This window comes from Danio rerio, chromosome 1 (genome assembly GCF_049306965.1).
Source record: "Danio rerio strain Tuebingen ecotype United States chromosome 1, GRCz12tu, whole genome shotgun sequence".
Taxonomy (NCBI): domain Eukaryota; kingdom Metazoa; phylum Chordata; class Actinopteri; order Cypriniformes; family Danionidae; genus Danio; species Danio rerio.
The window spans coordinates 48,927,060-48,952,544 of record NC_133176.1 but is presented as its reverse complement, the minus strand read 5'-3'; the positions used below and the strand labels follow the sequence as shown (position 1 = coordinate 48,952,544).

Here is a 25,485-nt window from a genome sequence, read left to right as displayed (position 1 = left end):
ACATTTTGTTATATTATTAATAATAATATTAATAATCAGTGCATTAAAGTTTTAAAAATTAATTGTTTAATTGTTAAACAATTATAGTTTAACAATTATAGTTGTATAATTAGTTTATATTTATTATCTGTTTATTGTCCTGTCTCTGTAATTCTGTTGCACTGTAGAAGCTCTGTCACGAAAACAAATACCTCATGTGTGTGAACATACCTGGCAATAAAGCTCTTTTTGATGTGATTTTGATATACACTACCTGACAAAAGTCTTGTCCTTATCCAAGTTGTCAGAGCTACAAATAATAACTTGACTTCTAGTTGATCATTTGGAAAAGTGGCAGAAAGATTTTTTTCTGATGAATCATCTGTTGAACTGCATCCCAATCATAACAAATAAAGCAGAAGATATATTGGAACCTGCATGGACCCAAGATTCTCACTGAAATCAGTCAAGTTTGGAGAAGGAAAAATCATGGTTAGGGGTTACATTCAGTATGGAGGCGTGCAAGAGATCTGCATCATCTAAGATCATATAAGCCACTTCTGATACCAAATGATCATCTAGAAGTCAAGTTATTATTTTTTGCTCCTAAAACTTGGATAGGCACAAGACTTTGTCAGGCAGTATAGTATTTGGACAGAATCTATGGTTGCATAAATCATTTTTGAGACAGTTTTTCCTTTCGGTTTACAAAGACTTTATTATATTTTGATTTTAGTATGAAAAAGAAACTTAAAGAACATATGAACACATGAAACATATACACATAAATACAATCATCTTTGAAAATACAATGATTATAACTTCTCAGCTACTACACTTGAGTTTATGAATCTTTTCTAGTTCAGAAACACAAAGTTTTTTTGTATGCCATATTACACATTTCCACAGTTTGAAACATACTGGAGAAGTTAAAGGTGTTTTGAGTAATTTGTTTTCACACAATATCAGTGAAGTGACTCCATTGATACTTGAATTGGGATGCAAATGTAATAAATTCAATATGGACTTCTGTTTTATTACAAATAATTCATGTATTTTTATAGTAAATTAACTAATTTCATCCTTCACTGCATTAGTGTATCAGTAAAACACATCATTTTACACTGGATGAAGTGAATGCTGCAGTAAATTTGTAATTAAAAGAAAATGGGCAAAACACTATAAACTCAATCTGACTCCATACTCAAGAGCAAAAATAAACAAAAGAAATCTATCTGCCATCAAGAGCTTTGTCACGAGCGATGACTGACTCATCAAACTTGATCATCAGTGTGGTTCCCTTATGCCAGTGGACAGTGACTTTGGCCGGGAAGCCGCTGTGGGTTAAAATAGCCTCCACAATGCCACCGGTGAAGGCTGCGCAGTTTAAAGTGCTATTTTCTTTAGGAACTGAAATGTAAGCGTTGATCAATGGCTCCTTCTCAATGATGTAGTACGTTTTGTCATCGTCGTTGGCTTGTTCTAGTTTGTCTGCCTCCTTGCCGAACAAAGCTTTCCATACATTCACCTATAAAAAAGAAGATAAAAACAAGATCGTTAAAACTACAGGCCTTTAAATTTAAAGGTATAGTTCGCCCAAAAATGATTAGGTTCCTCTCACATAACTAGAGATATACACTAACCGGCCACTTTATTAGGTACATTTGTCCAACTATATATAAAGTGTCTTGTTGATGGCAGAGGAGAATGGCCAGACTGGTCTAAGCTGATAGAACGGCTACAGTAACTCAAACAACCACTTGTTACAACTGAGGTATGCAGAAAAGAATCTCTGAACACACAACATGTTCAACCTTGAGGCAGATGGGCTACAGCAGCAGAAGACCAAACCAGGTGCCACTTCTGTAGTCTAAGAACTGGAAACTACCAAGTCATAAAGCGTGAATCATCTCAGACTGGTTTCCTTAACATGACAATGAGTTCACTGTATTCAAATGGCCTCCACAGTCACAAAATCTCAATCCAATAGAGCACCTTTGGGATGTGGTGGAACGGGAGATTCGCATCATGGATGTGCAACTGACAAATCATGTCAATATAGATTAAAATCTCTGAGGGCTATTTCCAGTACCTTGTTGAATCAGCAGCTCTGAAAGCAAAAGGGGGGCCAACACGGTACCAGTAAGGTGTACCTAATAAAGTGGCCGGTAAGTGTTTTCAACAAAAAAATAGTGATTTGTGACGGCTTATAAAATAAACCATTAAAATTACGTAAAGTAAAAAAGTAAAGTTGACAGTATAAAAAAATTATAAATAAAATGATATATTACTTATATATAATGAACAACATGTTTCTTATACAATCCTCAATGAGAGCCACATGTATTCATTTTGCCTATATATATGCTCTTTTTGACTTTCAAAGCACAGTTGAGTTGAATCATATGTATATTTAGGGACCGTGTTTCAGCCAAAATTCTTTGATGTTCTACCAAAGGAACAAATTCACCTACATCTTTACCGGATAAGAAGCATTAAGGGTTAGTTCACCCAAAAATGAAAATTCTGTTATAAATTACTGTTGTTCCCAAACTTTGAGAGTTTCATTCATCTTTGAAACGCAATAGGGTATATGCGGAAGGACTTTTAATTTGTTTATTGTTAATTTGCTTCTGGCAAACTGTTTTCTACTACAAAAGCGGAGCATTTAGGGTCTGTTTTTTTTAAATCAGCTATTTCCACTGCCTGATAGATATCTGATATAAAATGGTTCTCAGATTGTACAAGAAGCACTGCATACCTGCTATGTCTTTAAAATATGAGCATTTATTTTACACCAGTATATTCAACAGAGTTTCTGCACTAGCCTGTCGATCCTGACAGGTACGAGTAAATGGCTTTTTGTCTTGTTTTACGCTGGAGCAACTAAATGAATGGCAAAGTCTATTTAACTGATTGTACTTTAATGACATAACAACATCAATGCTGTAAAGGAAACCGTATACAATGAAAAAAAGTCACATTAACCATTCACCCAAGTTTATCGGTATAGGAAGAAACACTAGCTCTGCATATACCCTATTTAAGATATTTTAGATGAAATCTGGAAGCTCCCTCATCCTCCAGAGACAGCAAGACATTCAAAGTTCCAAAAATTTGGCAATACATTCATTTTGACTTCAGTGCTTCAACTATAATCATACGAAGCGCCAAGAACACTTCTGTGCATCAAACACTGTAAAAGTAACTTCTGAGTCAGATAAGGATGTATGTTAACCCTAATGGCAACACATTGGATTGTCCGTAGTAAACGCACACCCTCACATGACATGGGAGAGCAGACAAAAGCAAATATTTTACAGGTTTTTTTGAAGCACAAACGTGTTCTTGGAGTTACATATGATAAGAGTTGAACCACTGAATTCAGATGGAATGTTCTGACAGATTTTGGTTCCTTTATTGGACTTTGAACGTCTCGGGATGTTGTGGTCTATGAAGGGTCAGTGAGCTTTAAATTCTTTACTTGTGTTCAGGAGATGAACAAAGGTCTCAGGGCATTGGAACGAAAGGGGGCGAGTAACTAATAGCAGAACTTAATCTTTTGCGCAAACTCACCTTTAACAGCAAATGTACAGTTTTGAGGTGAAACATCACCTAAAAGTCCCATGAGGTGTTTTGAAATGTGCATTTTTTATTGGATGTTTGCCGTAATCTCAACTGACACATGAAGAGAGAGGGTGAGACCAGAGCCAGAGAGGTAGAGAGAAAGAGAGTTGCGACAACTCTATCGACTCCAGTCATGGAGCCTCTCAATAGTTCCTGGAAGTTGACACTTACAGCTTCTGCTAAAGACAACTGGTTTTTCACTTTTGAAAGGTATGCATTTTCTGAAAATATAACTGTGTATGTTTTAATGTTATCTAACATCGTTTAAATGAACGGCGAAGCAGATCCTGGAACTATTTGCGCCTACATGAACATTTTGAACAACATTTTGAACTTCCATTGTCACAACTCTGGCTGTTTCCCATTTCTAAGAACGCAGAGAACGAACTTCCGTTAATACGAATACAACAAAAACAATGGTGTGCTTGGTTTTAACATAACTTTATTATTTCAAAAGTTATTTACAAGCCTCCTCACATAAACTAATGTGCCATAAATAGGACATTAATATCACCAACCATTCTCATTTTATTAAGGTGTATCCGTATAAATGGCCCATGCTGTATATCGAATGCTTTCATTATAACATTAGATGTGTGCATTTTTAAAGTGATCCCTGTTATTTATTGTAATCAAACAAAAAATCCAAATAAATGGGAGTCATTCTGTGTTCTTTAATCAAAGTGTGAAAGTTATACAGTGAAGAAAAGATTAATGAGATTTGATAACTTATTTCTATTTCTTTATAGTAGCTATTCATTTAAATAAGCTGAACTCTTTGCTAATTTATTTGCTGCTAATGTATACTATTTATTTTTTCTTTTGTAAATAATAATAATAAAACATATTACTGACCGTTTAACTGTTTATTTACAATAAAACAGCCTCAAAAGAACATATTTAGTAATTTGGGTATTTTTGTTGGGGGGGGGGGGGGTCCCTTGTTATGGTGGGCTTATTATGGTATCCCTTATTTTCACATCCCAATGCTGACAGGTATGATTATGTGTTTTTTAGGACACATGCAGATATAAACACACAAGAAACACGTTTCACAAGAAACGTGTTTTGTGATTACTTAAGATGTATATCGGGGCTCTAGAACTGCCAGTTTCAGACTGTTGAATTATATTTTTCCAAGCATTGATTGGCGCAATTATGCATTCACAATGTTATGAACCCATAGATCTATACATTAGATGTCGCCTACCCTGCTGTTGTCTATTGGAAAAAATGTGTCAATGGAGCCGCCATTTTAGTACAGGGTAGCGCTCCTTTGAAATGAATGCGGGATCAAGCTACAGTGGAGGACTGTGGCAATCCATAGCCAGAGATATACACATATATCTATGATCGGGCGTTTTCCCGGAGGTCAGTAGTTTTTTTTTTATTACTAGAATTATAATTTTACATCTTTATAATTTTACACTTTTCTACATTAACGGATAAGTGATTGGGCATACCTGACAAAAAGCTTGTGTTTGTGTGCATGGAATGTACTATCCGCCCTTCCTGTTAAATTTGATCTAATCCCTGTCCTGAAACACACCTCCTCTCCTGCTTTCACTTCTCATTCTGACGGAGAGAGCGATTCGTTTGTGAATGAATCTCCGCTATGAACGACTCCTTCACTAGCAGACAATAATACAAGTTTCTGGCAGCGCAGCATCTCGTTGTCATATTTCTTTTGCATTGTTTGCTGATTTTATTCAACAGAACTAGCATAAGCAGGGTGTTTAGTGTGAGTTGGTGCTGCTTTGCCTTATGGTGAATGCAGTAAGTAGTAACACTGTCTTGACTAGTGTTACTGAATGACTTTTGTCCAGGGAGCACTGTACAAATGTGCCGGCGATATTGACGCATGCTCAGGGTCCCTATGTGATACCTAGTGTATATATCAATGGTATGAACCATTTGGGGGGGGGGGGTAAGTGGTGGGGGCGTGTATATTATATTTACGTTATACATTTTTAATCATTAATATTTAAGATATAGATCAGAGAAAGCTATATATATATATATATATATATATATATATATATATATATATATATATATATATATATATATATATATAATTTTGACGTCGTTCAGGGAGAACAACAGACAATCTGTCAACAATTTACAAAGATATAATACCTTAATGAAGAGAAGTATGTTTAATACTTTGGTTTCCCTCTTCCCGTTTTTCTCCCTCATCACAAGCACATCCAGCAGGCTGGCTCCGACACCTTGGCCCATGTCTGCCAGTCGGGCCTGGAGCTCGGACACGGAGTAGACTCGGCTCTGGCAGTACTGCACCATCTCGGAGAACAGCAGGGCGAACGCACTCACGCTCACCTCCGTCTTTGGCCGCGTCAGGGAGCGCTCCAGGATCGCCGATTTGCCTCGCGTGAAGCGGACCTCCATTCCGTGCACTCCAGATACGAATCACAATCCGAATTCAAGAATGAAGGTGCCTGAGACCTGCAATACAAATATAGCTTTGACTTTTAATTAGTATATTATTGTTTTCAGAAAACAGTGTACAAACCTGAACTGTCAGTCCACCCAGAGAGTCATTCATTAAGCTTATCGTGTCGTTGCATTATGGGGTTCTGTGAATATACTTATACGTGCTTACTATTATTAGCTTAACGTGTAACATTCTGTATGGAAATCATATGATGTGATACAGCAGGTATGGTAGCAATAGCACATTACATTACCGATTAAAGCATAACGTTACCTGATGTTTTGGGTTTCAGTTCCGGATGCGTGAAGCCACGATTAGTAAACCCACACTTTAGCCTAGCGACAACATATTTTTCAATATAAAAGTCTTGTATGAAAGTTTAAAAATAACGTTTCATGCTTATTTTGAGTTAGTTGATGCAATTAATTAACATAAATATAATTTTTAGATTAATGAATTACCATTTTAAAAAATAATAATAATAATAATAATGTCATTAATTAATAATTGTATTATTAATGTTTGGTAACTTCATTGTAAGTTCATTGATAGATCAAGTAAGTTCAGATTCATAAACAGCCTTAACATATGCAGGGGCGGTTTTACCAATAAGCAAGTTAACTGGCTGCTTAGGGCCCCCAAATAAATATCTGGAAGTATAAATTATACCTTTAAATTATATATAACATCATATTTTGTATGACAAGGATCTAAAAAATAAAAGCTTAATTTTATTACTTCTGCCTAAATGTGGAGCAGTCCAGCAGTCAGATTAGGTAAAGATTTAGTTTTAAAAAGCGTAATTAATTTTTTTTTTAAAAACATTTCATAAAAAACTATTAAAACGTACTTAAAACTATAAAAAATAGTTAATGTTATGTTAGTTGTGAATTTATTATAAGAAACCAAATCATTTTCAATTTTGCAAGATGCTTTACATGGTGTTATTATTATTTTGCATTAAAACTAAAAATAGAAACGAAGATATAAGAGTGATATGAGAAAAAAAGCTAAATAAATCAATTAAGAATAAATTAAAGTGCAAACTTTTGGGCCCCATGGGTTGAAATTCCTTAGGGCACCAAAATTACTAAGTCCGCCCCTAAACAGATACAAGTGTTAATTTTAATAGTTTTGTTGTTGTTGTTGTTATTGTTGTTAAAAATACAGCAACGTATATACCTAATGTTAACAAATGAAATCTTAACTGCAATGTGTCAACTATTTTCAGAAATATTTTAAAATTGTATATTTATAGAGCATTCATTGTTCACCGGCAACAACTTGTATTATGAAAAATTGCTCTGTCAGGATACGTTTAGCTCACACTATATGGTGAACTTCAAGAGCAGGCGATTTGTATCCCTCGACGTAAGTTTTTAATTCATTTTGTGAACAGAACTATGCCATTAAAGTGTTGTTGAATACTTCTATTTTACATAAATATTCTAAAACACTTTATGAGTTTAACGGTATCGGAATTTGTGTTATTTATTGCACATCTGCTTTGCATCTGTGAAGAATCTGTCAAAAATGAATTGTCATGTCACGTGAATTGTCATGTCAAATGAATAAGGTGTAAACAAGGTTACCTTTCAAACTTTGAGAAGGTATAATTTTCCATTTTCTTTGATTTGAAAGGGGGTTTAAACTGCAATTCATAAGTGTGAGAATGCTTCCTGCCTTTATGAGCCTAAGACACTTTACCACAACCACAATGAGAAGAGCAGGTAAGAGACATGATATGATTAGTATTATTAATTTATCACAAATGCTTCAAAACTATTGTTTTTAATATATTTAGGAGGCATGTAGTCACTGATGTGAATGCTTATATATTGACACAGCGTCTGAATTCCGAATGCCCGTCCCATGGGGAGAGCTGAGAGGTCAAGTTTGGGGTCCTTCTCATGGTCGTCCTGTGCTTTGTTTGCACGGTTGGGCTGACAACAGCGGGACGTTCAATACCCTGGTTCCTTTGCTTCCTAATGGTACAGTATTTGATTCCAGAGAATTATGATGATCCTTAGTGAAAATGCTTCTCATTCTCTCTGTATTTCTCTGCATCTCTCCCAGACTGGAGATTTGTAGCCATTGATTTTCCAGGTCATGGTCTCTCATCTCATAGGCCTGATGGATGCTTTTACGCCTTCCCTTTTTATGTGGCCGATGTTCGACGAGTTGTTGAAGGTTTGAAGAAACTCTGTTTTTGTTTCTAATCAACTAAGAGACTTAAGTCCCCAATTAAGTAGCATTGCCTTCTTTTGAAATCTAAATATTTTAAAATCCTTAAATCAACCCCACAATAGGCTCATTTTCATAAAAAAATGGTCATAAAGGAACACTCCTTTTTTTGTAAATGGGCAAGTTTTGAGAGTAAAACAGTTGAGTTTTAATGTTTTTAATCTATTTGACCAATCTCCGGGTCTGGCTGAAACACTTTTAGCTTAGCTCATACCTGCCAACACTGCTGTTTTTCCCGGAGTCTCCCATATTTCAGACCCATCTCCCGTTTTTTAATTTATCCTGGAAAACTCCCGTAATTTCACCCTGCCCCTGGTCCTCAGCTTTTTGGTAGAGTCTGTAACGCCCCAGGGCACCAACTTTGATAACATATAAAGAGTTTCGATGCAAAAACCTCTAAATGCTGTCTGAAATTTTTATCAGGCTCCTGTGTGTATGTAGTAACAGCACTTCTATGGCAAAGAATAAGTCCTTTTTTTTGGTCTATAAAGTGAAATATCTCAACATAAACAAAGGAGGCTTAGAAAAATGTTCATTTTTGATGGAAATTTCTGACGGCACTTCAAGGTTTTTGCATCTGAACTCTTCATATAGTATCTGATCGCAGCGGCTGCCCGAAAAACAGTCCACAGTTCAGTTACTAACACCACAGTACATTGCTAACCCGGTCCTCAACTGTGTTGTTCAGACAAACAAACACCACCGCTACACCCCCCACCGTTCTCCCGGAATTTCAGGCCGTACTCACACTAGGTACAGTTGCCTCGAACCGGGCCAAAGCACGCTTGTCCCCCCTCCCGTCTCCCCCGACGGCCCGCGCTCACACCATACCGGGCCACGGCACGCTTACGTCATCGCTGCTGCGCTGTTCAGAAGCGCTCTCTATGGCAAGCCTTTTTAGCATTTAAATCTTTGTTCTGACTCCATAAATATATTTAGAGATATCTCTAATTATATTTTGACTAGTCATAATTATAATTCCACTTGTCAGAATAACAATTAGAGATATCTACAATTGCAAATGTACTAGTACGAAATCAGATTGGAGATATATGCAAATATATTATGACTAGTCATATTCCTCCATTGACTTGCATTGAAAAATATTTGCAGATATCTCTAAATGAGTTTTGACTCGTCACAATTGTAATTAGAGATATCTCTAACTGAGTTTTACTAGTCATACAGATGTCTTTAATTCGTAATATTTAGAGATATTTACAAATATATTTGAAGATATCTCTAATTAATTTACTAATAGTCGAATTACAGTTGTAGATATCTTGAATTGGATTTTTGACGAGTCAAAACTCAGAGATATCTGCAAATATTTTTCAATGGAAGTCAATGGAGGAATATGACTAGTCATAATATATTTGCAGATATCTCCACTCTGATTTCGTACTAGTACAATTGTAATTGCAGATATCTCTAATTGTCATTCTGACAAGTCGAATTATAATAATGACTTGTCAAAATATATAATTATATCTCTAAATATATTTATGGATAGTCAGAACAAGGTTTAAATGTTAAAACGGCTTGCCATACGCTCTCATTTAGCAGCACAGTGGAGATTTCTCTAGTTATATCCTTTCAGTCGTTTGTTATGCAGTGACATGCAGTCAAATATTTCGCCAAACAGTCCTTAGGGATGCGGGGACACAGTCAGATATTTTACCGAACAGATCCGCCACTTTTGGCGCTCGTAAACAATCAAAGCTCTCGTGCTGCAGGAATGAGGAGATCTGCTGAAGGCGCGCAGCTGGCGTGCTGTAAGGAGTTTGCGTCTTTAATAAACTACGGCAGTTTGCGTTCATTGAACAGTAAGAATGATTAATAGATCCATATCAAACAGTCCCTTAAAAGTCACGTCTCGCTTTCGGTTTCGGGCTTTGGCGCGTTTCGCGCTCACACACAAGCGTACCGCGCCAAAGCCCAAGTGTACCGCGCTCAGGCACACCTCTTCCAACCGGGCCAGGGCCGGCCAAGTGAACCGTGCTTGAGCCCGATTCAGCGCACTCACACTTCTCAAACGATCCGGGAAACGGGCCTGGGCACGGTACGGATGGCATAGTGTGAGTAGGCCCTCAGAGACAAATGTTGGCAGGTTTGGCTTAGCTTAGCATAAATCATTGAATTGAGTTAGACCATTAGCATCTCGCTCAATAAAAAAAAAGAGTTTAGATAATTTTCCTATTAAAGTTTGACTCTTCTGTAGTTAAATCGTGTACTGTCAGAAAGAAAGTTGCTATTTTCTAGGTCGATAAGGAACTAAATTTCATTCTGGCATAATAATCAAAATGGATTCATTCATTTTCCTTTGACTAAGTCCCATTATTTATCAGAGGTCGCCACAGAGGAATGAACTGCCAACTATTCCGGCATATGGTTTATGCAGCGGATGCCCTTCCAGTCTTACCCTAAACACTGGGAAAGATCCATACACTCTTGAATTCACACACATAGACTACAGCCAATTTAGCTTATTCAATTCACCTATACCACATGCCTTTGGACTGTGGGGGAAATTGGAGCACTCTTAGGAAACCCATGCCAACTTGGGGAGAACATGCAAACTCCACACAGAAATGCCAACTGACCCAGCCGGGGCTCGAACAAGCGACCTTCTTGTTGTGAGGCAACAGTAATAACCCCTGACCCCCCGTGTTGCCCCAAGATGGATTAAAAAGGGTCAAATTCAACTCTTTTACTCTAGAGAAGTGTTCCTTTAAAGGCAACAGACGTGTAAGACAGAGCGGGACACAGAGTGGTCCGTCACTTTTTAAAAAACAGTCAATATCTTTTAGTTTATATCACAACTGTGATAAAATCAGATATGCTGAGCACAAGCTCATCAGACTCATGACAGCCACAGTCTATAATAGTAATACTGAGTCTCCTCTTTACGCTTCTCCACAAATAGATGTGTTCAGATGTGATTTTTGATGTGTTCGATATGTTTTGCGGTCTGTGCTGCTGTGCGTATGATCTGTTGGTTTGAACACACTTTGGTGTGAATATATGACCGATTTCAGCATTAACATCTTGAAGGAGGCGGGACATATCAACTATAAGCGAGCATTTGATTGTTCAGAAGATTTTATTAGAAACTGAAGTTAAAAAAAAAATTATTTGGTCATATTATTGTTACAAATTTGATCGTTATTATCTTCAAAATGTGATTTTTATTACTGTTTTGAGCACACTAGATCAGTGTTTCTCAACCATGTTCCTGGAGGACCACCAGCACTGCATGTTTAGGATGTCTCCTTGCTTTTTCACACCCATTACAGTTCTTCCAGTCTCTGCTAATGAGCTGCAGATCTGAATCTGGTGTATTTAGTTAAGGAGATATGGAAAATATGCAGAACTGGTGGTCCTCCAGGAACGTGGTTGAGAAACACTGCACTAGATTATAGATCATCTTAAAACTAGCGTATTGTTACTAACACCAAAACAACAAAACTTTTGATCTCACAGGTACTTTAAATATTTTTTTACAAGTTAACAAACGGGAATGAAGTAGGACAAAATAATCTCATATTTAGAAATCCTTAATATTTAATGCAGAATTAGTATTTTATACTGAAAAACGATGCAAAACCACAACAAAAACTTAAATCTGTCAAATATTTGTGTTTTCCATTTGTTCCCAGCTCTTCAGTGGAAGCGATTCTCTATAATTGGACACAGTATGGGTAAGTCAGCTTCACTATCTTCATTCCCTGAACCAGGTCAAAGTTCTGTTAAGTGTGTGAAAGGTCAGAAGATCTGGGTAAACTGTGTATGAATTAACTTATGGTTCCTGTACTGCTGTGTAGCCGGCTCATAAGAGAGCATCAGAAGGACACTGTGCCATTAATGTCACAAGCCTATCTTGGTATCACTATTTATAGCATCCCTGGTGGTTTTAATGTCATCATTTTGCATGCCAGTTAATGATCACCGAGTACCTGGAATATTAGTTCACTGTATTTGAGCTTTAGTGAATTTTTTAATCATTATTTTTGTGTTTTGAATAGTTTGCTATTTTACAATAAACTATTTTATTTAATTTTAAAGGTCAGGGCTGGATAAACTATGAAGGAATTTTTAAAAATAGGCTCATTTTCCTTACAGACCATCAGCAAATGGTGCTGGGGACTATTTTGAGGTGTAGCATAACATCATTAAAGGTTTTAAAAGTAGCTTATTTTAGGTGGAGCTTTTCCTCTACTCTAAGAGGGAAAATAAATTGGTAACACTTTCGTTTAGGTCACAATTGACAATTAAGCTAACAACTGTCTTACTACCTGCCTATTATTAAGATATTAACTGTTTATTTGTAGTTCTAATATATGATCTTACCCTAATCCCCAAAACCTAAACCCAACTTCAACCTTAATACCTATTAATAAACAGCTAATTAGTAGTGTTAAGCTAGTAGTGTGCTTTTGTTAATTCAGTTAGTTAGTTAGTTAGTTAAGACTTTATTTGTCCCTAATATAATACATTTAGTTTGGCCAGAAGAATAATGATCGTGCCCAACAGAGTCTGGTTCTCTCTAGGTTTTTTTCTCCTTCACTTCGTCAAATGGTGAAGTTTTTTCCTCACCACTGTTGCCACTGGCTTGCTTGGATCAGTAGTGTAGATGTGAAATTTAAACCTCACTGAACTGAGCTAAACTGAACCTAAACTCTGAAATCTGGACTTTACTAGAACTATGTTACGCTGCTTTGACACAATCTACATTGTAAAAAGCGCTATATAAATAAACATGAATTGAATTATTATCATGAGTTGTTACCTTAACTGAAGTGTTACAGATTAATTTAAATCATCTCAAATCTGCATGTTAAAATGTGATTTATTCGTTTTAAACGATGCAATGTGCCGTGAACATATATTCTCTATTAGTATTTGTGTACATATTTATTGTAAAAATGTACACAAACTTATGTATAAAATCAAAATAAAAGAAAATAAACACAATTACTGAGTTTTATTTAAAGTAAATGTTTTATTTAATTTTGTACGTACATTTTTTAAAAATATTTATAATTATAGCAAAAAAGCATTAAAGTTTTTTTAAATACGTTACAATAATCTGAATGTGTGGAAACACAGCGTTTTGAACTGGATTATATACTTGATCATTTACTATAATTTGCTTTTTTCTTTACAGGTGGAAATGTGGCAGGAATGGTGAGTGTTCATTATGATTCTGTTCCATTTTTGCTAATTTTTCTCACTGCTTTTGCTTTTTGCAAATGTGGTTTATGACCCAGATTTGACATTAGGCTTTGGGACATCATAAATCAGTACTAAAAGATGCTTAAAATAAACAAAAACGTCTTTTTAAATGTATTTTATAGTTTAAATGCACAGAACAAATTGATATTTGGGTTTTGTAACAGTTGAGATCTACTGTTTTAGTACACTCACAGTGATGTGTAAATGTTCTACGACAACATGATTTCACCAAGTAGGACATGTTCCTGGATAAACATCTATGTGGACTTGCCTTCTCACTGGCCTTCCCAAAAAGACAGTCAAACAGTTGCAGCTCATCCAGAACGCTGCTGCCAGGATACTGACCAGAACCAAAAAAATCAGAGCACATCACACCTGTCCTCAGATCTTTACACTGGCTCCCAGTTACATTCAGAATGGATTTTAAAGTGTTATTACTTGTCTATAAATCACCAAATGGCCTAGGAATCAGCTTCCAGAAATGATCAGATGTGCTCCAACATTAGGAACATTCAGATCCAGACTAAAAACACATGTTTAGCTGTGCCTTTACTGAATGAACACTGCTACATACGGCAGATCGCACTATTATGTCTTTCTTTTCTTTTTTTCATTCTTTTAAAACATTTTTAAAACTTTTGAATCTGTTTTTACTCTTTTTTTTATTTTTGTTGTTTTATTTTCTTATACTTGTTTTTTTATTCCTGTTTATGTAAAGCACTTTGAATTAGTATTGTGAATCAAATGTGCTATATAAATAAACCGGCCTTGCCTTGCCTTGCTTTGATTCTGGAACATTCCAATCAGAAATCAGAATTAAGGGAAAAACTTTACATTTTATGTTAAGTTTAGGCTTACGGTTAGGTTTATGCACTTCTATATGATAGTTATACATCTATTACTCCCCACTAATTTTGGGAAAAATTTACAGTCATGGTTAGGTTTAGTGGTAGGGAATAGATACATTTTCAAACCAAATGATGTTCCAGGATCAACATAGATGTTGATTCAGGATCGCATCGTACTTGGCAAAATCATGACGTGTAAATGTAGTAGTTTGTAATCTTAGTTTCCTTTGGTTTTCCAGTTTAGCGCCTTGTACCCAGAGATGGTCGAATCTGTTGTCCTCCTTGATACTTACGGATTCCTTCCAACAGAAGTGGTGAGAATAAACGAAGCATGTCTGTAAATCATAGAGGAACATGTTATTCAACATACTGTACATACAACTCGGGATTTTATGTCCTTCCCTAGACTGACATGTTTACAAACATGAGGAAGGGGATAAATGATCAAATCCAGTATGACAACATGGCCAATGAAAGGAAGGAGAGGGTCTACACGTATGAGAAAGCCAAAGAAAGGTAAAGAATACCTGTTTACTGACAAGCATGTAAAGCAGATTAGATTTTCATCTGTTTTCTACTCAGGAAAATATAGCAAACAGTAATATTGTGAAGTAATGTGAAGTGATAATAACTATTTTACTTTTTGATAGATAAACCTTGAGCAACTGTTACTGTACAGTGATGCAGGATTTTCCTAAATCACAAAGTTTTTTAAATCAGCGTTGAAAATGAATATTTTTTTGGAAAGCAAAATTTCTTTAGTATTTTTAAAAAACCGAATTGCTGATGTATTAATATTTAATTAATTGATTATTCTTATTCGTATTATTATTATTATGATTATTATGTTTATAATACTTAAATTACACTTTTTTTTCCAGGTTGAAGGTTGCAAACCCATATCTTTCCGATCAGTCTGCGGATATTCTGTTAGAGCGAGCAGTTCGAGAGGTTGATGGAGGTAAACATTAAACTAACTAACTCTTTAGACACAAGGTGCATCCTGAATCATGTACTTATGTACTGTTCTACACCGTCTTGTACCATAAATAGTGTAAGTAGTGTAATTTACTTGTGATTATTCCACCTCCCAATGGTCAATGTGGTTATACTCGGGTACTATTTGGATTTATTCAACTAATTTGGCAACCATTAAATGTCGTCTGGGAATGTTAAAAATTTCTGTAATAGTAAAAAAATGATGGCATTACTGTGATGTTTTATGTTAACATAACCTTTTTTGTTTTGGTTATTAAATTTAATTATCTTAAATTGGTTTTTAAATGTTTAAATAATAATGTACCAACCCTGTTTTCTGATCTAATCAGTAGGCATCAAACCTCTCACAGAGTTACATGAGCAACTGCTAATGTTGACTGTCTAGTGCCAAAGTGTAAGACCTCCTTTGGTCAGTCTGTCTTCTCTGTAAAGGGAGCCAAACAGTGGAATGATTTACCAGTTAGATTAAAATCAGAAAGTAATCTAAATATTTTTAGTAGTGCTCTTAAAAAGTGGTTAAAACAAATAGTCTACTGTTAGTTGGTTGGATCATGTTGCCTTTGCTTTTGCCTTTTTTCTGTAAAGAATTGTAATGTTGTGTATATGCATTTATTATATTTGCATTTTGCAAATTTTTTAAGCCTCCTGTGGACAGGTTTTAAGAATTAGCAAGTTTGCTAAAACACTTAAACAAATGCATTTGGTTGTCCAGTGTAATTGTGAAGTCCATGTCAAATAAGTAAATAAAATGTTATAAAACTGTTTTGGCATGACAGTAAACTTGTATATTACATGGTTTAGTGTACAAGTGCATAGTGTGCCATTTGGCACGCTACTTTAGACTTTCTCACAGCATGCACTTTGACAAAACATCTTGAATTTAATATACCAAACTCTCTAAAATATTTCCTTTCTCTTCAAGGATTTGTATTCACCAGAGACTTCAGAATCAACCTGGTGAGCCGTTTTTATTTGTTTACTCATTTATTACATATAAGTTGTTTGTTTATTCCTCATAACAAGATTCAGATTTCATTCTAACCAGCAGGCACACAACATCATAAGAAGTTAGTATTTGATTAGATTTAGGTCGTGATGTCAGGTGACCAAAATTCAATGTCTAAAAAACAGCGTCTAAAAATTCAGCGTCTAAAAACAACCTTATTTTGACGTAAAATAACGACATCAAATGATGTTGATATTTGGTTGATTTTAGGTTGTGTTGGAAAGTGACCAAATCCAACATCTGACTGACGTCATAGTGGTAACGTCCACACAACATCAAACTAACGTCATTAGATGTTGATATTTGGTTGATTTTAGGTTGGACGTTGGACTGACGTCAGGTTTTCATTTGCAAACAAAATGCAACAGCCCCATGACATTGGGGTACAACATCAATATGACGTCATGTTGATGTCCTTTGCCTGCTGGGAATGTTCAGCTCAGATTTTCTGTCAAAACTGACATTATAATACAACTTACTCTTTTTCTTTTTCTACTACACAAATGCTTTGTAAACACATTATTACAAATTGCCTGTTTATATTCAAGTCATGCTTTTTCTTTGTCAAATGGTGATATTTGGTTTTGTTTCAGAAAAACATTATATATATTAATATCGACCAGTGCCTCCATGTGCTGTCGCAAGTAAAAGCCAAAGTGATGCTGCTGCTGTGAGTTCAGAACACACACACACACACACACACACACACACACACACACACACACACACACACACACACACACACACACACACACACACACACACACTCACACACACACACACACACACACATGTTTGTTTGAAAAGTGGGTACATAACATAGGTTTCCATTCATTTTATACTGTTCAAACTGTATATTGTATTGCCCCCACCCCACCCCTAAACCCAACCATCACAGGAGAATGTGTGCAGCTTTACTCTCTGATTAAACCCATCCTGTGGGATTTATAAGCTATTTGAGAAATGAGGAAGTCACCAATGTCCTCATATTCCACCTCCTTTTTGTAATAACTGTGTCATACACATGTCATTATACAGTTTTGTGTCCTGATATGTCACAAAAACACATACACACACACACTCACACCCAAACATTTTTTTCTTTTGTCTTTAGTGAGGACATTACATTGACTTCCATTGTGTTTGCATCAGGTTAATGATGCTGTCTACCTCTAGATCCCCCTGGGAAACCAGTGTCAATCATTAGATACTAATAAAAACATGCCCTGTTCAAATCTGAATGCAGTTTTAATTAGTTTGGACCAGTAAAACATCATCATTAATGGGGTGTTTTTGTATTTCACTATATGAATGAAGACAATTGAGCCATCACAAGCTAAATCATTATGCAGACACAGACACACACGTTTTCACAAGCCCTGCATCCACCTGGTATTAACATACATTCAAATGCATCTCTCGTGGCAGGTTGTGTTCAGAGTTCTCTTTCAAGGTAGTGCACAGTGTGACACATAAGCGCTATTAAATTAATGCAACATCGTTTCACAGCTAAAACCTATTTATATTTCTGCACAAATTGAATACAATAGCAAGTTGGCGGTTCATTCCGCTGTGGCGACCCCAGATTAATACAGGGACTAAGCTGAAAAGAAAATGAATGAATGAATACAATAGCCAATGTGTAGCCCTGCATTGCTCCCCATCAAAACTAGCTATTAATGTTGACCTTAAAACGGTTTTAAAACAGTAAAAACTGCTTTTATTCTAGCTGAAACAAAACAAAGAAGACTTTCTCCAAAAGATGAAATACTCTAGGACAGTGTTTCTCAACTGGTGGGTCGGGTCGCGGGAACTTTTTCAGTGGGTCGTGGAGTTTTTTAGAGTGTGTGGTCAAAAAAACAACAACAAAAGTTAATTTTTTTACTTATTTTGCTCATACCAGACTTTTATTTTGAAATGCATGCACAAAAACCCTACCGTTTGACATGTGAAATTTCATTTAATTATTGCAACAAATATGTCGAAGCCCAAGTACGACCCCAAATATGGAAAGTATGGATATGTATATTGAGGACAAAAAAGACTTAAAGCCTCATTGTCTTATGTAGTGAGGTGCTCTCAAAAGAGAGCATGAAACCTTCTAAATTAAAATAACATTTAGAAACCAGAAAACATGTTTTATTAACAGTTTATTATTAACAGTATTTGTCTTTTTTTAACTTTATTTCATTGCTGTCATTTAACAAAATGGATCAAATTTTAGAAATATTACATAGTTTATTTGTAAGTCTTGGTGAATTTCTTATGATGTATCTGTAACTACTTGTTTATAGTAACAAATAAATACAAATTAAGTATAATTTCTAATACTGTATTATAGTTCCTAAAAAGTTTGGGTCGCAGCTTGATGACCATGTAAAAATGTGGGTCCCATGGCCAAACCAGTTAAGAACCCCTGCTCTAGTAAAAAATACTGTAAAAAATTCCTTGCTTTGTTAAACATCATTTGGGAAATATTTAAAAAAGAAGAAAAGAAATTCACAGTAGGGCAAATTTTTAACATATTCATCTCTGTGTATATATATATATATATATATATATATATATATATATATATATATATATATATATATATATATATATATATATATATATATATATATGTGTGTGTGTGTTTGTCTTCAGGGCAAAGGATGGTCTGTTTAAAACCTTTACTCTACCTGATGGATATGCTGATAGGATCTGCAAGAGCTGGACCGATCAAAAAGTGAGATCCGCTTACATACACACCAAAAAGTGTGCAAGATGTAAGGAATCGTAATTTGCATCAATATCTCTCTCTTTAATTCTCCTCAGGCCACCTTTGTGGAAGTGGAAGGCGACCATCATGTTCACCTCAACAACCCAGAGGCTGTGTCCTCCGTAATCACTGACTTCCTTCAGCCTCAAAGTCCTGACCAAACCGAGAGCCAATCAGGCAATCAGACTTCCAGATTATAACACACACACACACATCCATACATATACTAAATACTCACACTCTTAACTCTGCTTTTTGAGATTTGTTTTTAAATCTATAACAAACCTCACATGTATTTTCTCATATTACAGAAGGTTTTTATAATAGCTATTATGAACAAATGCCATGTTTTGCACTTATCTTGCATCTTCCAGTTTTAAGACATCATGGTGCTTTTTTTGTGGTGTGATTGGAGTTAAACTCGCTGAATATATTGTTTTGAAACTTTTGAGATTAATATTTTGGCTTCTCTATAAACGTCAGCATTAATATCTTTGATTCAAGTAGCCTCTTTATATTTAAAATAATTAAATGCTGCTGACATACATTAATCATCGTCTTCATAAACTTCAAAAAAAGGTCATTTTTTATGGATTACTCGAGCTGTATGCAATACATTCAAGAGGAAATTTGTGGAATGTCTATTAATGTTATTAAACATTAACAGTCTGTTCACTTTTGCTGTTATTGTTTTGTTATGTTACAAAAATTGGTTAGATCTGTCACCTCACAGCAAGAAAGTCGCTGGTTCGAGTCCTATCTGTGTCAGTTGGCATTTCTGTGTGGAGCTTGTATGTTCTCCTCTTGTTGGCGTGGGTTTCCTCTGAGTGCTCCTGCTTCCTCCACAGTCCAAAGACATGCGTTGTAGGGGAATTGGATAAATTGTGTGTGTGTGTTTGATTGATTTCCTTCAGGCTCTGCTGAAATCTGCAGATCTTGCGTTTGCCTTCTGCTCATATGTAGGTCAGTGCTGCTCAATTCTGCCTGACATTTGAGACTATCAACAGCAGGGTACTTTGAAGACCAACAGCTGTGTAAATGTGTGCAGTTAGGTTGAGATTGTTCATGTGTGCGTCTGCTTTATGCTTATTCAGCCAAGCATTGCTCACCTCGAGCTAGTAAGAGTCTGAGGAAGACGGCAGCTCCTGTGTGTGTGCGTGTGCATGGATGGGGAAGATTATTCTGGAAAGTGTCATTTATCTTAAAGAGATAGTTCCTCAAATATTTACTTCTGCAATCATTTATCATATTAATATATCCTGCTTGATTTTCTTCATTATGCAGACCACAAAAGGAGATACTCAAGGCAAAGTCAACCTGAAAATGACAATTGATGTTGTTTTATACCTGTACTTTGTCTTGAATAGAAAATAAGTTATTTTCAAAGAATGCTGATGACCAAGGTATTTTGGTTCTTTTTGACTTAACATCCTATACACTCACCGGCCACTTTATTAGGTACACCTGTCTAACTGCTTGATAACGCAAATTTCTCACCAGCCAATCACATGGCAGCAATTTGATGCATTTAGGCATGTAGACATGGTCAAGACGATCTGCTGCAGTTCAAACTGAGCATCTGAATGGGGAAGAAAGGTGATTTAAGTGACTTTGAATGTGGCATAGTTGTTGGTATCAGACAGGCTTGTCTGAGTATTTCAGAAACTACTGATCTACTAGGATTTTCACACACAACCATCTCTAGGGTTTACAGAGAATGGTTTGAAAAAGAGAAAATATCCAGTGAGCGGCAGTTCTGTGGGCGCAAATGCCTTGTTGATGCCAGAGGTCAGAGGAGAATAGTCAGACTGGTTCCAGCCAATAGAAAAGCAACAGTAACTCAAATAACCAGTCGTGGAACGGGAGATTCGCATCATGGATGTGCAGCAGAATCTGCAGCAACCGTGTGATGCTATCATGTCAATATGAACCAATATCTCTGAGGAATATTTCCAGATGTTTCCTGAATCTATGCCATGAAGGATTAAGGCAGTTCTGAAGGCAAAAGAGGGTCCAACCCAGTACTAGTAAGGTGTATCTAATAAAGTGGCCGGTGAGTGTTCATGTTTATATAATTTATATTTGTTCGATACATTATTTTGGTGGCACGGTGGCTCAGTGGTTAACACTATCACCTCACAGCAAGAAAGTTGCATGTTCGAGTCCCAGCTAAGCGAGTTCGCATGAAGTTTGCAAGTTCTCCCTGTGTTCGCGTGGGTTTCCTCCAGGTGCTCCAGTTTCAAACAATTTACTGTGTATAACTATCACTTGTGTGTATTGCCTCTTCTTGTTGAATCGCCGAATGCCTCCTTAATTGTAAGTCGCTTTAGACAACAGTGCCTGCTAAATGTAAATGCAAGTAATGCTCTACACGACAACCTTTAAATTGCAGATTTGGAGAAAATCAGTTCACAGAATGAAACAAAAAATTTAATTAATAGAGAAACCCTTTTATTTTTTTAAGTGATTTCCTAATTTTTTTGTAGCTGTATTTATGTATGTAGATATGTTTTTTGCTGAGTGTCCTGCTGTTATGCTTTGAAATGACCAGGAATGCAGGAGCAGGAATGAAAAAAAAGGGTTACTAAAAAAAAAAATTATGTAAGTTCGGCTCTCCTCGTCACAGGCATCTCCATGGTTACCCCCCCTCCCCTCCCAACATAGCTTTGACAAGGAGAACCGAGGAGCAAGGGTGCGAAAAAAAGCCCTCATTCCATCGCATACAACAAGACCAAAACGCACATTTGTTGGTCGGGCTACATCATTAACTTCACTATTCATCATTAACAAGAGACCATTCTTTCTACTCGGCTTGGGTTTGACTAAACCCTAAACTGCAGTGCCAGATCACAGGGGATCAAAGACAGACTGCAGGTATGTGGAGAGACATGATCCATGTGTGCATGTGCAGAGCTGTTTCATACATTTACTCTATACTTAAAGTACTAAATTAGGAATATTGTGGGAAAACCTTCTGTATTGTTAAGAATGTGTGACACATTTCGACATGACTCATGCAATGTTTCATTTGCTGCAGTGCATTGCTTCGTCCTCACTATATTCAGAAAACTGTTCTGCTGTCTTTTATGCTGTACTTTTTTAGAGGACACAATGCCCTGGATGTTTCTGGACTGGTTCGTGCCTGTCTATCTGCTGATCTCTGTCCTGGTCTTGGCTGGATTTGGAGCATGTCTGTATTTTCTGGAGCCGGGTCTACAGGACGCCCACAAATGGAGCAACAAGTCACTGAGGCACCAGCCGTTGGCTCCTATAAGGCAAGCACACGGCAGAGATGACGACAGCAACGCTCTGTTATGATGACACCCTTGTGGACATTTGTGCCAGACCATGCCACTTTGTCAGAAACCATTCATTGTCTTTTCATTGTTTTTAATTTATAAACAATGACCTCCAATGGGAAAATGGTTTAATACTGTTAAAAACTCGATTATATTTTTATGATTACTGTTTGCATTTAAAGTTGTAAAAAAGGTTAGCGGTATCTTCCGACTGTTTCAAGGCTAACCACATTGCAGTGGTTTTCAAATAGGAGCTTAAAAACTCAAAAAGTGACTACAGATTAGTCATATTGATATATTTTAAGTCTGCATTAAATAAGTAAGCACAATGTTGATTTTGCTAGCACACATTTTTAGTCTTAAGGTGAACAATTATTTTCGAGCACTGGAAAAAAAATCGGTAATCTTTAATCAAAATCTGTTCATTTGCTTCTGCTCTGGAACGGCAGTCTGATGACATCAGTTTGATGGCTTAATATGCTTAGCCACGCCCCTCCAACTGTTAGTTTGCTGCGAGTGTTGGAGATGCATATAGTGTGTGTGCTCTTGTATCAGTCTACTTTAGTCCGTTTGATGTGTTCATGCACAGCTTTTTGGTCCAGACGCGATCCAACATGAAGCGACAACACAGTTGAGTTTCGTTCAACACAGGCTCATTGTGGATAGATACCCCTGTCTACATTTCTGGAGAGCTTGAGTTATGTAGCCGAAGGTACGTCTGGCTTTAAAGTGAACGCTATGGAGAGGTTTGATGCCTTTGCCGTTTTTTTCCTTTTTGCGCTATACCTGCTGACTGTTTGCCCAGTAGTTTGGTGCATAAATTGGCAGCCTTCAGAAGCGAAGTGGAGTTGACTGTGATGACGGGGTTTGAGTCGGGTGAAGATCGGTTCCAGAAACCAGGTAAAACAAAAGCAAAAAATAAATAAATAAACAACAGGCTGAAAATGTGGTTAAATTACATGACCGCAACACCTTTTCGTTTCCTAGATTGTTTTTAAAACACTATCGGTTGGGGGTGGGTGGGTCGTTTGGTTGGTCAGTCAGTCAATTGACAGTAAGCTGGCCTGGTCGGCTGAAGTGTATATTGCACCCTCTGGTGGGTTTATCCGAGAAGAGAATGCTCGAGAGAAATTTTAGATCAATAAAAAGTGTACACAGCGACCTCTGGTGGATTTGCAAATACTGCAAGCAGACAGTTTTTGCAAAGGTCTTCGGTCACATGCTTTGTTGTCCCCAGAAATGTAGAATTGGGTACGTACTTGGGTACCTATCCGCAATTAGCCTGGGTTGGTTTCGCTGGTGCTAGTTGTTTGGCGTTAGCTTGTCCCAGGCCCAAAGATGAGAGGATATAAAAATAAAATAAAATTGCACCCCCTTCTGAACATTCCATTTCAGTTGAATATACTGAATATAATATTGTAAAGTATTATATTAATATAATAGTGATGCCCTGATTTTTTTCATTCATTGATTTATTTATTTATTTATTTATTTATTTATTTATTTATTTATGCATGTATGCTGAAACCAAAATTATAAAGAAAATTATTTATCCAAAACCAGATCATTTCAATTTGGTCATAGAATTTGGATAAATGTGTAGCCCTTTTTACATCTGCTATTAAGAAGGATTTATGTGTATTTTGTCATATATGGATGACATTATATTCAGATGTAAAGCTTGTCCACTTCAAACAAGCATTTGTCTCTATAGTGTAATAGTGTAAATGCTCATGAATAGTTAAATGTGTTCAAAACAGCCACAAAAAAAAGCATACTGACCTAATTCTCAAACTGTATAATTTCTGAAATGGCACAGCCAGATGGAATTGGAACTTTGCCATTTAAAATTGCTATGTTGCTTCCATATTATGGAGCTATTACAGGAGATCCTTATTCTTTCACAAACCCACACAGTACAGTTACAGTTTTGCTGGTATCAGTGCAGAAATGGAATCTGCAGCTCTCTGTATTGTTATCCATTAACTCCTTTTCATTTAAATGTCAATTATGCAAGCTTACTTCACAATAACAGATCAAAAGATTGTAAAAAAAGGTCATCCATGCATATGGTCATTAACTCTTCCCTCAAGATATCTGGAAAGTTGTTGAATGCTACATGTTGTAACTTAGAGTAACAATGCTGTGTGCACAAATCAGCTTTTATGTTTGGCAGATTGGCTAAATGTGTTCAGAAATCCCAGTGCATCTCCAATGATTCATATTAATGTTGTTATGAATAGTAGCAATTATTTAACCATTATTTCTGTTTTATTCAAATCATAGCATGGCATAAAACAGCTATACACTGTCATTTCCCACATAACGTCCCACTCAAGTCAACGTCGGAGTAAATTTTGGTGACATTTGGCCAAACTGGAGGAACAACTGTGACATTTGTGTGAAGGAGGTATTGTGTTGAAAACACATTACATCCAATGAACCAACAAGAGGAAACATTTCCAGGTCATGATGGTCATGTTCAGGCTCGCATTTTAGAACATGCCTGAAAAACCTGGAAAAGCAATGTTTCGGGATGCACATACTGTGAATTTGAGAGTAAACCATATTGGAAATGCTTACCAATGCTGATTTACCGAATGCTGATATAAAAGTCTGCCATATTTCAAAAGTATGTGCATTTTATAAATAGCAATTCAAATTTGGATGTGTGATTTAGATGTTTTGACTTTGCAATGTCTTTAATAAACTAAAGAACAAAAATAGCTCACAATAGTCTTACTCATGGGGTTATGTTCTTATGTGAGACCTATATGTGTATTTGCGTGTCGATAGTTTTGTGTCAGTTACATTCATTTTTGGTCTGAGATGTCTAGATTTACACAAATGCCAATAGTGATACATTTCTTTTTAAAAATGTGGGACAAAAACCATGGTTTAGACGATCATGCATCATAACTCCATTCAAAATAAAGTGGATAATTGCACCATCACATGTAGCGTGTTGTTTTCTTTCAATGAAAATATATTAAACACAAACTGCTGCAGAAATGTTTTCTTCTCTGCTTGAT

The 25,485-nt window shown here is 36.2% G+C and overlaps 3 protein-coding genes across 6 annotated transcripts; 2 read left to right on the top strand and 1 right to left on the bottom strand.

Annotated features, from left to right (window-relative positions):
• Nucleotides 1–670: 670 nt before the first annotated feature.
• trappc5 (trafficking protein particle complex subunit 5) lies at nucleotides 671–6,365 on the bottom strand. Of its 2 annotated transcripts, none has more exons than XM_005160036.5 (3): nucleotides 6,140–6,365; nucleotides 5,746–6,072; nucleotides 671–1,507 (listed from the first exon to the last, which is right to left on the bottom strand). In XM_005160036.5, the coding sequence occupies exons 2-3, from the start codon at nucleotides 6,013–6,015 to the stop codon at nucleotides 1,211–1,213; spliced, it is 567 nt and encodes a 188-aa protein (XP_005160093.1). In that variant the 5' UTR covers nucleotides 6,016–6,072; nucleotides 6,140–6,365; the 3' UTR covers nucleotides 671–1,210.
• A 974-nt stretch (nucleotides 6,366–7,339) lies between these two features.
• serhl (serine hydrolase like) lies at nucleotides 7,340–19,829 on the top strand. 3 transcript variants are annotated; one of them, NM_199615.2, is made up of 13 exons: nucleotides 7,340–7,432; nucleotides 7,703–7,791; nucleotides 7,909–8,052; nucleotides 8,138–8,251; nucleotides 11,965–12,006; nucleotides 13,473–13,492; nucleotides 14,628–14,702; nucleotides 14,795–14,904; nucleotides 15,270–15,349; nucleotides 16,310–16,344; nucleotides 16,987–17,063; nucleotides 19,040–19,121; nucleotides 19,211–19,828. In NM_199615.2, the coding sequence occupies exons 2-13, from the start codon at nucleotides 7,734–7,736 to the stop codon at nucleotides 19,352–19,354; spliced, it is 981 nt and encodes a 326-aa protein (NP_955909.2). In that variant the 5' UTR covers nucleotides 7,340–7,432; nucleotides 7,703–7,733; the 3' UTR covers nucleotides 19,355–19,828. The 3 variants fall into 3 exon arrangements, with proteins under 3 accessions (NP_955909.2, XP_068079372.1, XP_073769214.1); XM_068223271.2 differs by lacking the exons at nucleotides 7,340–7,432; nucleotides 7,703–7,791; nucleotides 7,909–8,052; nucleotides 8,138–8,251 and adding an exon at nucleotides 9,837–10,131 and having other exon boundaries at nucleotides 19,211–19,829; XM_073913113.1 differs by lacking the exons at nucleotides 7,340–7,432; nucleotides 7,703–7,791; nucleotides 7,909–8,052; nucleotides 8,138–8,251 and adding an exon at nucleotides 9,837–10,383 and having other exon boundaries at nucleotides 19,211–19,829.
• A 2,063-nt stretch (nucleotides 19,830–21,892) lies between these two features.
• Nucleotides 21,893–25,407, top strand: smim45 (small integral membrane protein 45). Its single transcript, XM_068221657.2, has 2 exons — nucleotides 21,893–22,028; nucleotides 22,258–25,407. Exon 2 carries the CDS (start codon nucleotides 22,266–22,268, stop codon nucleotides 22,470–22,472), a length of 207 nt encoding a protein of 68 aa, XP_068077758.1. The 5' UTR covers nucleotides 21,893–22,028; nucleotides 22,258–22,265; the 3' UTR covers nucleotides 22,473–25,407.
• The last annotated feature ends 78 nt before the right edge of the window (nucleotides 25,408–25,485 follow it).

Coding starts and splice junctions, on each gene's coding strand:
- trappc5 (XM_005160036.5), bottom strand. CDS start 6,015: ATGGAGGTCCGCTTCACGCGAGGCAAATCGGCGATCCTGGAGCGCTCC. Junction 1,508..5,745: donor ACATACTTCTCTTCATTAAG/GTATTATATCTT, acceptor TCTTTTTTATAG/GTGAATGTATGGAAAGCTTT.
- serhl (NM_199615.2), top strand. CDS start 7,734: ATGCTTCCTGCCTTTATGAGCCTAAGACACTTTACCACAACCACAATG. Junction 8,252..11,964: donor TGTTCGACGAGTTGTTGAAG/GTTTGAAGAAAC, acceptor ATTTGTTCCCAG/CTCTTCAGTGGAAGCGATTC. Junction 17,064..19,039: donor GCCAAAGTGATGCTGCTGCT/GTGAGTTCAGAA, acceptor GTTTGTCTTCAG/GGCAAAGGATGGTCTGTTTA.
- smim45 (XM_068221657.2), top strand. CDS start 22,266: ATGCCCTGGATGTTTCTGGACTGGTTCGTGCCTGTCTATCTGCTGATC.